At 47.2% G+C, this 17,076-nt stretch overlaps 1 protein-coding gene across 17 annotated transcripts in view; it reads right to left on the bottom strand.

Annotated features, from left to right (window-relative positions):
- The window catches only part of FRMD4A (FERM domain containing 4A), a 751,487-nt gene that overhangs the window by 122,084 nt on the left and 612,327 nt on the right, over window positions 1-17,076 (bottom strand). For all 17 annotated transcript variants that reach the window (XM_049100487.1, XM_035713659.2, XM_035713663.2 and 14 more), the window contains one exon: window positions 5,959-6,043. In XM_049100487.1, coding sequence (XP_048956444.1) covers window positions 5,959-6,043 — 85 coding nt within the window. The remainder of the gene's footprint in view (window positions 1-5,958; window positions 6,044-17,076) is intronic.

Raw genomic sequence — 17,076 nt, 5'->3', positions numbered from 1 at the left:
GGTGGTGGTGGAAGAGGGGAAGAGGGTCCACATATAATACACAGTGCTGCAAACTACTCCAGAGCAAACTGTGAAGCAACACCTTGGATATTTTGAGAGATGTCTTCATTCTGTATTTCCATATCATTCAAACTATCGATCAGATATAGAGGTAGAAGGATGACTTTTTCAGATAGGCAAGGACCCAAACACTGTCCTTCCCATATGCCCTTTCCCTGGATTTATTGGAGGATGTTCTCCAGTGAAACAATGGCATAAAGTAAAACACAGGAAGACTTGGGACCCAGGAAACAGAGGACCTACTCCAGGCCTGGGGAAGGACGGCCAGGATGGGGAAAGGGGGCCCGTGCTGAGGACTGTGGATAAGGTCCTGGTCCACAGGTCCAGGCTGGAGTGAGAGGGTGGAGGGTGGCTATGGGGAGATCCCAGGACAAACCACAAAGACCAAGCTGAAGAGAGGAATGGGTGAATTACCCGATGCATATGGAAATGAATATGGGCTTGCATCTGGGAATGTGTAGAAGCTCTTGGGGAAAAAATGATGGGCACATAGAAAACAAACAGGTAACAGCGAGGCGATCATTACTTTTAGGTAAAACGAGTGGTTGTCTAAAAAGGGAAGCAAAACCAGAGGATGCTTCTTGGATTCTTCATAATAATGCAATGCTGGTGGCTGTGGCTTTTAACCAGAATTGGGCTTACTGCCATTTCAGGAAATGGGAAAGTGTGGAGACCTTAATCTCTGCCCAACTCAGCTGAAATTCAATAAATCTAAAATGGATGTATCAAGGAATAATGCCTGGTGCCAACGTATTTGGAAATAGGCAAAAAACAGAAAAAAAAAAAAAAAAAACCCTGCTAAAATTGTTGAAGGTGGTGGGACTTGGGGGTGGGTTTTTCATAATAAGTCTCTTAGAACCATCTGACTTTAAACTGTATCATGTATTACTTTGATAAAAGTGTTAATTAATTTAGGGGTGCCTGCGCTCAGTAGGTTAAGTGACCAACTCTTTCAGCTCAGGTGATGATCTCAGGGTCGTGAGATCAAGCCCCATGTTGGGCTCTGTGCTGAGTGTGGAGCCTGCTTGGGATTCTTTCTCTCCCTCTCTCTGCCCTCCAACTCCTCCCCTCACCCACCTATATACACTCTCTCTCTCTCTCTCAAAAAAAAAAAAAAAAGTATTAATGCTTTAAAAAGTAAATAGAACAGTGCCTGGAGGAAGCATGAGCAAACAGCTCATTTATCTGAACAATTCAGATTCTGGTATACCGCATGGATGGCTCCCAGGGAAACAGGGAGGGAGCTGATATGAATCCTGCACTGGGTAAACCCAAGTCCCCATCTATCAGCATCAGGTCCAGGCGGTGTGTCTGGCATGGGCCTCTGGGCTCTCCAGGCCCCCGAAGTGCTGGCAGGGGCAGCACACGGAAACTCTCAGCCAAGATGAACGACTCGGGTCTGGATCCCAGTGAGCAGTGCTTGCACTATAGGCGCTCCTAAAGCGTCCAGCACAGGTGCTAACCAACCACACTCATGCTTCATCTTCCCAAGAAGGTTGCAGGTTGGGTCTTTTAAAGATTTATTTGTACATTTTAGAGAGAGAGAGAGAGAGCGTGCACCAGCGAGCTGGGAGAGAATCTCAAGTGGACTCAGGGCTCCATCCCCCGAACCTGAAATGGTGACCTGCGCCAAAACCAAGAGTTGGATGCTTAACCCAGTGCACCCCCAGGCACCCTGGTTGGGTCCTTTAATGTCCTTGTTTAACCAAAGAGGAAAATGAAGCTTGGCGACATCACAGGAGGTGTCCACATTCACTGCATTTATCAAGCAGCAGAGCTAGGACAGGAGCTCCAACCTGAAACTCCCAATCAACTCTGCTACTGGGCCTCCCACCGCGTCTGCATATTTACAACTGTGCAAACTGGGCCACATGGTCTGTTCAACCACTTTCAGTCCTGGGTCCTTGAGGAAGTCACTTAACCTCTCTGACATCAGTGTTTTTCTCGGTGAACTAATGATTCTGGCTCAACCTCCTCATTAGGCTCAAATAAGATAATATATGTGAAAGTTTTAAAGAAGCTTGAGGTGCCAATTTAGGCAGATGAAAATATTATTTTGGATGCTAGGAGGGAGACAGGTGGTCTTGTGACCCTGGTTGGTATCCTGTGTAAACTTCAGGGAAGCCAGCTCTAGTAGGGATCCCGAGAAGAGACGGTTCTGGATCAAGGACGGCGGCCAGGTCAGCAGGCAGGCTGATGCTGTGGGTGCCCTGCTCCTAAACGCGGCTGGCTCTGCACGCATCACCACCTCCACCCAGACCTATAATATTTGATTCTGGGGATTTCTTCTTTTTTATTTTCTGTGACTCCGAGACTCTTCTGTGTTCAGAAGCACTGCAGCCATAAGCTCCAGCTGAGCACTTGTGCCTGGACTGGACTGAACAACCCTGAGTGAGACACTGTTTCTCTCCTTTTACCCAGGTGTCTGTACAAGCACGATTTGGGGTCGCTTTTTCACTTGTGGATTGAGCTGATTCCCAGTCCTGCGGCTGGAGTTTCCAGACATTTGTTGCCCCAGCGTGCCACCTGGTGGACAACTTTCCGTTTTATTTCTCAACTTTCTCAAAGTGCCTTCACACGCATTAAAACCCCTGAGACTCCTGCAATCTGCGAGCTCTGTAAGGCTGTATTATTTCCACGCTGTAATGAGAAAACACGCTTATAGACAGGAAGGAATTTGCAAGTTCCTGGAACTGCCTTTAGGGTCTTTTTTTTCCATTCAGCAAAAACCCAAAATACCGCAGTCTGAGTGGTCTGGGTTTGAGCCCAGTTTAAGTCCTAGCTCAGCAACTGTCACCAAGTGAGGTCCTCTCACAGAATTGAACTTGATCCTTATGAGGCCCTCCATCACTGCGGACATCTGCGTGTGGAGGGACTATTCTGTGCACAGAATGTGCTGAAGTACCTCTTTTCCAGAAGAAAAACTGATGGCTGATGTCCCAATCCAACTCTTGCGTGTGGTTTGACGTTTGGTGGGCTTCTTGCAATGCCCCCCACTGAAGAGGGTTTAGTTAAACATGAAAATATAGGCAGTGGGACCTCCTCAGACTTCTTCCTTGGCCTCTGAGCACTTTTACCACGGGGGCACTCAGCTCTGAAGTCCTCTGTGGCTGTGGGGGCCTTCTCCACTCCAGGGAGAGCCTGCCCTCTGGGGCTCAGAGCCAGCTGGTGGTTGAGCTCCGTGACCTAGAGTCAGGTTGCCAGCTTTGGCTCCCACAGGCGCTGCCATTCAGAAGATGTGTGACCTTGGGTGAATCTAACTTCCCTGTGCCTTATCTTCCTTCACAGGGAAACCAGGGACAAAAAGTAGTATGCACCTCAAGTGTTGGGAAGGCTGAGCCATACAACGTACAGAAAGCACTCAGCACCCAGCACTCAGCACCGAGCACACCACAGTGGGAATATGCTGTCCTTTTCTGCAGTTAGCCAACGTGAGGTGGTGTCCTGAGGGCTGCATTCATGGCACACAAGGGGTTGCAGCATGGGTGTCTACTTCAAATACATTTTCCCAGGGGATCCCTGGGTGGCTCAGTGGTTTAGTGCCTGCCTTTGGCTCAGGGCGTGATCCTGGAGTCCCGGGACTGAGTCCCACGTCGGGCTCCCTGCATGGAGCCTGCTTCTCCCTCTGTTTGTGTCTCTGCTTCTGTGTGTGTGTGTCTCTCATGAGTAAATAAATAAATTTTTTGAAAAAAAAATTTTCCCAGCAGATGACCTCAGCCCTGGTGGTGTTTGCCATCTGCTCTCCTCAGGGGAGGGGTATGTGTGTACTGGAAATGTGTGTGAGCATTTTTGGGTTAGTCAAAGAAAGGAAACACTACTAGAATATGGGGAAATGAGAAGTAGTACAAGGGACTGCCCCACTCAATTAAGAATTGTCCCTGAACAGACATTTCTCTAAAGAAGATGTACAAATGGCCAATAAGCATATGAAAAGATGCTTGGCATCACTAATCATTAGGGAAATGCAAATCAAAATCACAGTGAGACACTGCCTAACACTTAGTAGGATGGCTGTTATAAAAAGAAAACCCTACAAAATATCAAGTGTCAGAGAGATGTTGAGAAATTGGAACCTTTATGCACTGTTGGGCATATTATATGGTGCAGTCACTGTGGAAAACAGAATAGCAGCTCTTCTAAAAATGAAGCATACAATTACCATATGATCCAGCAATTGTGCTTTTGGGTATACACCTGGGAAAACTGAAAGCATGGACTTGAAGAGATATTTACAGACCCATGTTCATAGGAGCATTATTCATAATAGCCAAAAGGTAAAAGAAACTCAAGTATTCATTGATAGATGAATGGATCTACAAAATGTGGTCTCTCTATGTAGACCATCTCTCCATCATTCAATACAATTCCAATTAAGGTAGGGTTTTTTTGTTTGTTTGTTTTGCATGTGTTTTTGTTTTGCCACATCTGACAATGCATTTCTAACATTTACCTGGGAATAAACCAAACAGACTTCTATAAATAAACAAACAAACAAACAAATAAATAAATGCATAATGGATTATTATCCCGCCTTAAAAAGGAAGGGAATTCTGACCCCTGCTATAATGTGGATGAACCCTGAGGTCATAATGCTAAGTGAACTATGCCAGTCGCAAAAGGATGAACACTATAGGATCCACTTAGATGAAGTCCCTAGAGTAGTCCAATTCATAGAGACATAAAGTAAGGTGGTGGTGGCCAGGGGTAGGCGGGTGGGTGGGTAGTATGGGGAGTGAGTGTTTAGTGGGGTACAGAGTTTCAGTTTTGCAAGATGAAAAGAGGTCTGGGGATGGGTGGAGGTGATGGTTGTTGAACAATCACTATGAATGCACTGAGTATCACTGAACTGTATACTTACCAGTAATTATAATGATACATTTTAAGTGTATTTTAGCACAATTAAAGAATTTTGCCCCACCTAACATGCCAATAGCATCCCTTTGAGAGATACCGCTCTCAATATCTAACATGGTCAGATACGCATGCTTTTGATTATAAGAAGACCACTCATCCAAAAAAAAAAAGAAGTCATCCTTTGCATCCACACCCAGTGCTCATACCATGACGTGCTCTCCTTAATGCCCATCACCCAGTTACCTCATCCCCCAACCCACCTCCCCCTCCAGCAACCCTCGATTTGTTCCTTATGGTTAAGAGTCTCTTATGATTTGCCTCCCTCTGTTTTCACTAAATTCCACCCCTGAAACTAATAATACACTCTATGTTAATGAAATTGAATTTAAATTAAAAATTAAAATAAATAAATTTTAAAAAGAACTATACAAACTATAGAACCTGACTGAGGGACATAAAAACAATTTAATAAATGGAGAAACAGTTCATATTTATGAATGGGAAGAGTTAATATTTTAAAGTTATATATTCTCCCTTCCCAAATTTCTCTCCAACATTCAATACAATTCTAATTAAGGTGGGGTTTTTTTTGCATGTGTTTTTGTTTTGCCACATCTGACAATGCATTTCTAACATTTACCTGGGAATAAACCAAACAGACTTCTATAAATAAATAAATAAACAAATAAATAAATGAATAAAGAGTCAACTCATCCTTAGGAGACCTATCTGCATGGACCAGTGCATCTGCTCTCCTGGTCCAGGTTTCTTTTTTGTTTCAGTTGCCAGGAGAAGGGGACCCCTATAGTCAGGTAAATGCCTACCTCCAAGGAGCCAAAAGTCAGTGATGGGATCAGGAGGGGTCCCATTGTTAAGTGGATAGTATTACTTTCAGGATGCTCTCTCATTTATTTAAAGCAATCCATTTATAAATTACATCTACTAATCAATAAAATCACATTGGGGCAACAACTTGGGATTTTCGACTTTAAATGATACTTTCGGATCTCAGTGGAAAACTGAATGGGAAGAGAGAATTCTTACCTTGTAGATACAGGACTTAGCATTCAGAAAGAAGAGCTCGATGGTAGCGTTGTCTTTTAGGTATGAGATGCTTTCTATATAGAACCTGAAAGAAAAACTGCAAATGAGCCACAAAAGCAGCAACTGATCTTGCCAAAAATGAGCTGTTTTCTGAGCTACAGGATTTGACATAAGGACCAGAACTCCTCATCCTAAATGAAAAAGAAAAATGTGTGATCAGCTGCTTTTTATATGGTTCCTTTTTGAAAGAAAACAGTTTTTCAAGCCCTTTTCTAGGCCATTTGGACTGCCACGCCTGACAACCTTGACCAGAGCCAAAGAGCTGGGACTCCCACCAGCTTCCAAGAGGGGGTTAAACTCGACCATCTACTTTTCTTTTTCCTGACCTGCTTTCCAATTTTTTATAATACTACTTGTTTTTCATATCTTACTTTATTTTGGTACTAATCATTGTTGAATTAGCTGGATTTTTAAAAAAGATTTTATTTATTTATTTGATAGAGAGAGAGAGAAGAGCATAAGCAGAGGGAAGGACAGAGAGAGGGAGAAGCAGATTCCCCACTGAGCAGGGAGCCTGAAGCTGGGCTCTATCCCAGGATCAGGACCTGAGCCAAAGGCAGGTCGCTTAACCAACTTAATCCAGGCACCCATGACCTGAATTGAAGATTTTATATCTTAAAGATAATTTCTTCTGCTCAACTGAAGAACGGGGGCCCTAATTCTCTTTGAAATGGTTATGACATATCTTCCCAAAGGTGGTGAGGTGAGATTTGATTTCTGTGTATCCAGAGAGCTGTGGCAAGTGCTCTTAATGCTGTGATATTAATGCACATTAAGCCAAATGAGAATTGGATTTTTATCCAGATGGAGCTTATAGATTTTTTTTCATGATAAAACATACTGAAATTATTTACGTTTACATTTAATGCACCTTTACACATGGACTTTGGAGTTTATTAAATTATGTAATTAGATTAGGCACTTGTGCTTGTCTAGGGACCAGCTGCGTTCAGGGAGAGGGTGGTGGAATGCAGAGCCTTGCCAGGAAACAGGCCCTGAGAGGGTGTGGTACCTCCTGTGGGGCCACTGGATACCTGCCTCCTGGAAACTGGGGATACCTTGAGGGGGCGGCAGCAGGTACAATGGGAAGACAAGTGCTATGTTCTTCTAGAACAGCATTACAATATGATGGAAAGAATCCTGGGGAGGAAGTCACTAGACCAGTGATCTGGTCCCAGCTCTATATGATTTAGGGCAAATCGCTTCATCTCGCTGGGCTTCTGGTTTCCAGACTGCAAAAGACTGTGGGACCCAGTCAGTGTTTCTCCACCTAAGAAGTCTACTGCTGTCCAGCACTGGAAACTCATTCAGATAAGAACAACAATAACAATAGCAAAAACAACAAGCCAACATTGCACCAGGCTAGCAAAACATACCCATAGGCACGGATGAGCCCACGGCCTACCAGTTTGTAACCTCTTGTCTGCAGACTATTAATATCTTGTCATTTTTCCAGTGTGTGCAGACGCTGCCGTGATTAATATCATAGAGACTCATTTAAATTTGTGAGTGAATCCAGAGTGACTTCAGATACTAGCAGATATTTTCAATCAACAGATATTAATACAATTACCACCACATGAGAGTCTACAAAATGTTTGGAAATTACAGTATGGCCTTCACCCTTGCAAAGCTTGCGGATGAGTAAGGATCCTTGGTGGACCTCTGCCACTCACATTCTCCCAGCAAGGAAAAAAAAAAAAAAAAGAGCACCTACGTCCTGCTTTCAGAGTAGGTATTTCAGGTCATGGAGGCCTCCATAAAGAGTCTGCAGTAGTTGCCGAAGGATCTGCAAAGTGGCACAACTTCCACTTCTTTACTAGTGGAGACTTGAAATGCAGTAGCAAACTCTAGGTCTTTTTTTTTTTTTAATATTTTACTTATTTATTCATGAGAGACACAGAGAGGCAGAGGGAGAAGCAGACACCCTACGGGGAGCCTGATGTGGGACTCGATCCCAGAACCCCAGGATCACAACCTGAGCCACAGGCAGATGCTCGACCACTGAGTCACCCAGGTGTCTTGCAAAGCCTAGGTCTTAAAGCAAAATAAGTTACATGTGACTTAATTTTAAAAAAATCCACATTTGTTGTGAAGGAATTTTGGGGATAGTCAGGATAGCAGAATCAGAAGGAAGAAGGAAGGAAGGGAGGGAGGAAGGAAGGGGGGGGCAGCCTGGGTGACCCAGCGGTTTAGCTCCGCCTTCAGCCCAGGGCCTGATCCTGGAGACCCAGGATCGAGTCCCACGTCGGGCTCCTGGCATGGAGCCTGCTTCTCCCTCTGCCTGCGTCTCTGCCTCTCTCTCTGTGTCTCTCATAAATAAATAAATAAAATCTTAAAAAAAAAAAAAAAAGGAAGGGGGGAGAGTGAGCGAGCGAGGAGGGAGGGAGGCCAACTTGCAGGTGCAGCCTCATTATTGAGTCGTCTTGCTTCGTACCTTTGCTCAAGCTCTTGCCCTCGTCCCAGAAACCACCATCCTCCACACCTCAAACCACTCTTGCTCCCTTGCCCTCACCCAGAAACACCATGTGTCCTGATCTCTGCTGATGGCCCAGGGAAGAGCTCCTCTTTCTAGGCTCTTCCTCTGTGTCCCGTACTTTTCTGTTCCCTGGGGCATCTTCTTCCTAGGTGATTAATGCCCCCTGGAGGGTGAGGCCAAATCCCATTCATTTTTTCTGTCTCTCCAGGACTAACACAGCGCCTGGCACACACGTGGGCATAGTTTAAGGGTCTGGGAGCAAAAGGCTCTGGTTCTCAGCTTCACTCGTCCTCACTTGCCGCTGAGTGGAGCTCTCAGGATAGGCCAGTGAGGTGGGCAGGGAAGGCACTGCAGGAGAGGGAGGAGCTAAGTGACCCCTACTGTGTCCCCCATGCCCTGAAATGCCCAGTATGTGTGTGTGTGTGTGTGTATGTGTGTGTGTGTCCTGCCCCCCTGCCCCTTGCTCACTGTCAACATGACAGGTTGCACAAACAAGCTGATCACCACGAATCTTTTTTTTTTTTTTATCATCACGAATCTTAAAGCCAGAACTACAGCAGAGGTTTCTGTGTGACTAAGCGAGTGACCTTAATTCTGCAATAATCATTCAGAGTCTAAATCTGTTGGGTCTGCTGTTCCATCATTCTCAAAGCGATGCCTTGTGTCTTTATGGCATTTGTTTCAATTCCTGAGGATGAAGGAGTGAAGACACCTGCCACCCCTGCCATGCATTTCTCCTCAATAGTATAAAAAGGAAACAGCACTCCCCCTTCTCTCTAGTAATGGAAACTGGAAAGGACAGGGCAAGTTCTGTCCTCTGCGACAGCATTCGTGTCCCCTGCCCACCCCCCCCCCCCCGCCCCAGTTACAAGCTGGACCAGAGGCAGGAGGGTAGAGAAGAAAATAAATCACCTCCTCTTGACAGAAACTAGAAAGCAGCTTCCTATGAACCTTTATCACCGAGAAACAGCCTGGAAAACCATGTGAGCAGAGATGTCCGGGTGCCTCAGTGGCTGAGTGTCTGCCTTTGGCTCAGGTCATGATCCCCAGGTCCTGGGATCAAGTCCCACATTAGGCTCTTGCAGGGAGCCTGCTTCTCCCTCTGCCTGTGTCTCTGCCTCTTTCTGTGTGTCTCTCATAAATAAATAAAATCTTAAAAAAACAACAATAACAAAAAATCTGTGTGAGCTCCAGGATGGTCATGTTATCATTCTGTAACCCTGGATATTTAACTCATCCAGAACTTTCCATCAGCATCAGGAGACTTGAGAGTCAAATGCCTGGAGGAAAACAGACCTTCGACATCTCGATCCACACACTGAGGCCCAGAGCGCAAAGTGCGGGAGCCCCAGGGAGAAGAAACTTCTGGGAAAGTGGGAAACATTGATGGTTTGGGTATAAAGTCAGGATTTTTTTTTTTTTTAACCAGTTGTGTTCTTTTTGATTTTCATGAGAGCTCCTCGTTTTTATCAGCAGGTGGCGATGTTGCTTTTCCTTAATTCCCAGTGCACGGGTTATTGAGGGGTGGGGAGCAGTGCTTCCTCAAAGACCTGGTTCACAAAGAAATTCCGGGTCTCTGGGTAAACCTAAGGAACTGAATGCTTTCTTGTTGATTCACAGGGTCTGCACAGACAATTCCAAGTGTGGCTCCAGATTAACCAGGGGTTTCTGGTGCTTTGACATCTGGGGCCTTGGTGGCTCTGGAGGGACGGCCCCTCCCAGGGTTGACCAGTTCCTTAGAGGTGTGAGCTTGCCCTTCATGTGCAGACAGGCCGATCTAGAGAGCTCACACACCCTTCCTGCTCCTTTGTGGGGCTCTCACACTCCAGGTCATTACCCTCCTGCCCTAATCACCCCAGAGCCAGGGCCAGACAACTCTGGACAGCCTCTATGCCCCATAGCCTGCTGAAATTATTCAAAGTAGTCAATCCTAAACCTGATTACTCTGCCTCACCCATTCCTTCCTGTAGAAACCACAAAACAAAAGCTCTTCCCCACAATTCCCTCCCCTCCCTCTGCCTCCTGACCAACCCTGGTGAGTCCCTTCTGGCCTTGCCTGGTGTGGCAAGCCCTCTCTTCTCCTTTCGGGAACTGTGAATAGCAAACTAGTCTTTTCAATGGCCACCATCCCCTTATGTTTGTTGGGAGTACCCATACCTGAGTAAGAATAAAACTTAAACTTTAAAACGGGTTCTTCAGCACATTTAGCAGGACTGGATCTGATGGCTTTTTTTTTTTTTTTTTTTTTTTGAGTCAAAGGGCCAACCTATGTTCTAGGACAATGGCAAATCTGGCTAAGTCTAAATCTGTTTCTTGAATACCATAAGCAATGTCACACCCAACCTGGCCCAGATGATGTGGACCTGAGGTATTTTATCAGACGGTCTGAAGAAGGAATAAATACGTGTGTGAGCACAAAGATAATCAAGAGGCTCTGAAGCCTGAAGGCCGTCTCACCCCCTTTAACCCGTGGACACCTCCGGCTGCAGCAGCTTGAAGTGTCCAGCCACAGGACACCAGTCAGGTTTCCTTTTCTCAACCACCCGCTCCTCCTCTTTCCTCTCACATCCACCCCTTGGCACTTGGGAATCCCCGAATATTTACAGCAAGTGTTAATTAAATGGACCACTGATTTCATTCTATAATGAACACAAGTGTCGCATTTGGAATGCTGACTTTCAGTAGCAAAAAGAAGCGATGGTAATGAAAAGGCTATCTGGTACCGCTGTGAGTTTCTGGGGCCAAACATCTCTGATCTTTAGAATTCAGCAGCTCTAAAATCTTAACTGGGGCACCCAGTTGAGATCTAGCAAGTTCTGGTTAGCAGGCACCTCATTTTGGATCCCTGCCTTCAGTGTTACTATGGTGACCGTATAGAGCAACCGCTTGTCTTCGGCCAACCAGGAGAGGCACCGATTGTCAGGCCATAAACTTGGCTGTAAAATCCCCTCTTCCCAGATTAAAGCTTCCTGGGATCACCTCTCCTTTTGTTGTTTTAATTTTCCTGGTGCTCGCCTCAGTTTATTGTTGGTGAAACTCCATTTGAGGAGACAAATCTAATCTCTATTTTTTCTCCTACAAGCAGCGTAGATGGTCAGAGTTGCAGGGACACGTGGCTGAAGAAGGCACAACTGAAGGAACAGCCCAGGCGTGGAGGGAACCATTCTGAGCACAAACATGCTCCTACCGAAATAAAGAGACGTCCTTGCGTGTGCAGGGATATTTTTCTTATAATTTTTCTTGATGTATTACTTAAGCTTACCACCAGAGGGGCATTGTTCTATTGGGGGCGCTGGCCTCACAGTCCTAAACAGCGATCTGCAAATGGATGTGATCTTGCTCCTGCACTGATGCCTGGGCTGCATGTAAGGTCGGGGTGTGAGGGGTGATGGAGCAGCAGGAGGTGAGGCTGGCAGGTACACAGAAGTCAGGTCATACAGGACATGCTAAGGATAACCACAGCAGGATGACAGGAAGCCAGGAAAATTCTGAGTAGGGTATCAGATGAGACTTCTGGAAAGATACTCAGTGGTAACCGAGAGGAGACTGCAAGGAGGCATGACCAGGAGAGGTTTAGGAAGGTCCTAATTACAGCCAAGGGGGTTTTTGTGGGGAGTCAGTGGTGCATATAAGACCGATTTAAGACACAAAAGGAACAGGAATTAGCGAATGAAGGAGGGCAAACAGGCAGTGGGGAGAGAGCAAGAGTCAAGGTTGACTCCCTAGTTTCTGGCTGGGTGTGTGGTGGTGCCAATCACCGAGATAAGGAGATGCCATGGGACGAGGGGTAAGTTTGGGGGTCAATGAGATGAAGATGCCATTGATTCAGGCAGAGGATGGCAGAGAAGCACCCATGGAATCTGGGGCCTACAGAGACCACCAGTGACCACGGTGGTGATGGGACAGCCACAAGCTGAGGAGCCGGTGGGATGTGGAGAAGGGAGACAAGGACAGACTTATCCTTCCAGACCTTTGATGTGGGCAGGGGTGGAAGCTTGGGGGCAGCAGCTAAAGGAGGATGCGGGTCAGAGAGGGTATTTTCTTCAGTCAGGGTAGGAGAGTCATGGTCGTGGAGGGGAGACATCCGTGGAGAAGCAGCAGCTTATGTAAGACGGAGAAAGAGAGATGGCAGACTGCAGGCAGGCAGCTCTTGGAACGGGCTGGAACTGGGGCACAGGTGGACCTGCTGGCCTCGGACATGTGCATGCATGAGTGCATGTGCACGGGCACACTGAGGGGCTTAGGAGGCCACAAAGATGGGTGGGTTCGACCGAGGAAGGGAGTAGGAAGCTGAAGTTCCCTTGGGCCAGCTTTCCTTTTCTCTGCAAAATCATGAGCAATGTCAACTCCTCGGAGCAAAGGTGTGAGCTTCTGGTTTGGCGTTTACGGCAGGAGGAACAGCCACAGTGGGCAGTGCGGTGGACCCTGAGCCACACACCCAGCAGAACTGGCTAGACACCCGCTGAGTGTGTGACATTGGTCATAAGCAATCATGTAGCAGCCTGCAGTTGTGTGATCCCCCTCCCCCAGCCCCGACTGCTCTCAGCAGCTCAGGGGTAGAAATAAAAGAAATATGTGACTGGACGGATCCCAACCTACATGTGTGTGCATGTGTGCAAGTGAGCATGCGTGTGTGTGTGTGTGTGTACATGCACCAGCGCGTCATGCCCGCATGTGGCCAGCAGCAATGGGAGGGGCAGTCAGGGGTGGAGGGGCCGTTGCAACCGTGCGTAATGGGGTTTGGGCTGAACCTGCAGAGGTGATGGCAGGCGGGCTGAGAGGGTCTCGGAATTTGGGGCAATAGATGCACAGGTGCACATCTTGCCTGCTCCGCTCACCGCTCTACCTTAGCTCCTGAAACAATGCCCACGGTGTGGTGAGAGCCAGGTGGAGTATTTGTGCATCAGTAACTGAATCTGCTGCCAACGGCGAGTGTGCAGCACAGCGTCCCACGGGGGAAGCTCACTCTCACAGCTGGAACGAGAGTGCGTTTTGGCTCCAGGCCCTGCAGAGATAAAGCTTGGGGTGCCTATGGGACTGCAGAGTCTTCCTTACAGGAGGGGGCACAGCGCAGGGCAGGATACCTTCCCACTGGTGTTCACCCTGGTCAGGAAACGGCAAGAGTGTCTCAAGTGGGGCTAATGATGCATCTCTTGGCTTCTGAAAACTCCTGCTTTGCCATCAGCCATGTCCCTTTCTCTGCCAATAGGGAGGTTCCAACCTGCCTCCAAGCTCTGTGGCTATGGGATGTCCCTCCACCAATAAGGTGCTCTCCGCTGAGGCGACTCGGGGTTCAGTAGTGCTAGATCTGGAATGTCAGCCCTGGGAGGGCTGCTCTCCATGCCCTCTCACCCGATGGGGGTGCATCTGTACCTGAGGCCATCTCTACAGGTGCACCCTTGCTCTGTAGCCGAAGCCAAGTGTGGACCGCGAGATGGACCAAAGTCACTGATCCTGACTCAGTGGCCCGTGGCCCTGCCAAAGTCTCTGATAAGCAATCACAGAGTTGCTTTTCACTTGTGGAGAGAGAAGCAGCGTGGTTGGGGATGGGGGTAGGGCGTGAGGTCTGGAGCCAGATCTTTTTTTTTTTTTTAATTTTTATTTATTTATTCATGAGAGACACACAGAGAGAGGCAGAGACACAAGCAGGCTCCCTTCTGCGAGCTCGAAGTGGGACTCGATCCCAGGATCCCAGGGATCACGACCTGAGCTGAATGAAGGCAGATGCTCAACAGTGAGCCACCCAAGCGTCCCTCATCTCCGTCTCCTTAACCAGGAGTAACAATACCTTATTTAAGGCCTGTGAAGATTTACAATCATCCTGAATAATGGACAGGTGTTTAAAAATGGATAGATCCTTTCCCTCGGACCTTGCTTCTTTTTAGGTGATTATTAAGACTCTGAAGCCTCTGTGATCGCTCCTGGTGATCTGAGGAGGGGGGGGGGGGAGTTCTTTTTAGGCTAAAAACCATGGGTCAGTGAAGATGGATACTTAGTCCTCTGCCCCTGCCATTCTGAGGATATCCAGCAGTGTGATACCAGCTTCAGGTGTCCCCTTCGAGGACATGCTCAGAGGCTAAAGCAGAATTTTCTGAATTCAAATTCATGTTATTTAATATATTTGGGTCTTATTTTTCATAATCAGTTGAATAGAGGTAAGAATTTTGCCCTCGTTCTCACAGACATTTTGAACATGCATTACAGCGAGAGACTATATAATTGACAAATAATAAGCCATGCTGGGATGGCAGCCCAAATTTAGATCCCCAGTGATACAGGGTTAATATTTCCACTGGATGAATTCCTAAACCTTGGCTTAAGGCTGCCAGTCTTTTCCACGGTCTCTTACTGGGTGCTTTTATTCTCCTTTTCCACGAAGGCTAATGGTGCAGGTGTTATGGAGATGCCATCTATAGGTGTTTAAACAAAAGGAGAAAGGCTAATACGAGTAGCTGGAGAGTCAGACCACTTGCAGGCAAGCATGGGTACCGATGGCTGGGCTGGGGCTTCTCAAGTGGCTGCTCCCTTGTTGAGGAAGGACAGGGTGTGCACACAGGGACATCGCCCAGCTGGACAGGGGCTCCTCGATGGACTCTGGCATAGCCCATGATCAGAGTTTTTTATGAAGATGATTTATCCTAGCATTCCTTTGGAGAAAATAGCCTCTGGGAACCCCTAGAAAAGTACCCAGTTATAAGCTGGGAGTTCTTCCCAGGTACCAAGGTAAAAAAAAAAAAAGCCCAATTCACCTACATGAGAGGATCCGCCTCCTCTCTTGGAGAAAGCACTCTTGATGTTTTGCTAACTGCACTGCCCAGCTAGTTGTGAAGTGGGGACTCAGGAGAGTGAGGTCTGGGAGCCAGGATCCTCTGTGATTGGTGGCCAGGTGACACCCACCCACCCATGGGACACGGCTGCAATAGTTCAAGTGACAGATGATGAGGGGTGGGAGGATAGGACAGAGGGTGGAAGCAGCAGCTGACAATCAATGCATCTAAGTATCTGGGAAAGAGGAAAGACTTCAAGGTGAAAGTCTATAGGACTGAGTGGATAACGATGTCACAGATTCCAAGGACCGCGGAAGGCCTGGGTGGGGGGTCAAGATGATGAGTCCGGCTACGGACCTGATGAGTTAGAAGCACTCAGAAGTGGCCAAGAAGTAAGTGGACAAAGAAACCCGAGGCTCTGCAGAAAGAGCAGCTTTCGCGATGCGCTTACAGAAGGAGCTTGGCGTTGTGGCCGTATTCTGCTAGGAGTCTGTCCCCAAATGTGGGCCTGGGAGAGTTTTTCCGGGGGAGTGTCCTGCGAGATGCCTGCTGCGGCCAACTAGGAAAATGGGGGCCGGTTGGCAGAAGCCTTCATTCCTGGTTCTCTGTACTGAGAGCATGGGATCTACCTCTGTAGCTCTCTGAGTAGCTGGCATCACAGACAGAAGTCAGGAGTGACCTGGAATGGCCTCTATATCCTGTGACCAATGTGTCAACCAGGCAATCTCACGGTGCCCCAGCTTTCTGCCAAGGCTCAGACTCTGAAACCCACCAGTAACTCAGCTCACAACCCTTGCAAAAACCAGCTAATATACCACCAGCCCAGTATTTTCTCTTTTTGACAACGTCAGTGAAAAGCAGCAGGAAGGAGGGGAGATCCTGATGTACAGCAAGCGCATGGCAAATCCACCTTTGATTACAGGTTAAGGAAACGCTTCAATTCAACTGAGTCTTGCTTGATGCTGCGCCCCCCACCCCCACCCCGGTGGTATTGTTAACTCTCCATTATGTGGTTACTTTTCCATTTATCTGAGAAAATGGAGCCACCATTAAAGAGACTGTGACATCAAGATCACACCCATCAGTAATGGAAATGGCTAAGATTAGCTCTGAAAGGTTTGCAGCTCTTAAACAAATCAAAAGGGCATTAAATCTAAGTTTAAATTTGCTCCTCCGTGGAGGTGGCGATACACATTCCTGCCTGGTAAATGGACCCTTTAATTCTTGTTTAGGCTCTCGGATGCCTTCCATGGTATCAGGATGGCTACGTCTGAAACTGCATTTCTGACCATGCTCTTTAGAAGAATTGGCCTGTGAATTGTTTGTGTCCTGCTCTTGAAATTGTTAATATATATTTTTTAAAAATTTTATTTATTTGAGAGACAGAGAACATGTGCGTGTGTGAGTGTGTGCACGCACAAACACGAGTTTGGGGAAGGGGCAGAGGGAGGGGAAGAGGGAGAAGCAGACTCGCCACCCGAGCAGGGAACCCGACCTGAGGCTCAATCTTAGAACCCTGGGATCGTGGTATGAGCCAAAAACAGAAGCTCAACCACTGAGCCACCCAGGCACCACACTGTAAAATTTTAACATATTTTAAAAGAACAAGGTGTGTATTCAGTAGGAATACACACTCGGTTGGTGTCCAATGGAAGATGGAGCCCTTCAAGCCTAAATGTCCCTGCAATGGTGTGCAATGAATGTTCTGCACAGAAACTTGCCTGGTGGCTCCAAGGACAAGTGCTCTGGGAGCTGCTGGATCTGGATGCTCGGATCTGGGCATTGTCCCTGAACCTATAACACGACCCCCTC

The sequence above is a fragment of the Canis lupus genome, chromosome 2 (genome assembly GCF_003254725.2).
Source record: "Canis lupus dingo isolate Sandy chromosome 2, ASM325472v2, whole genome shotgun sequence".
Classification (NCBI taxonomy): Eukaryota; Metazoa; Chordata; class Mammalia; order Carnivora; family Canidae; genus Canis; species Canis lupus.
The sequence above is the reverse complement of the archived record's forward strand: the minus strand, read 5'-3'. Positions and strand labels throughout refer to the sequence as shown.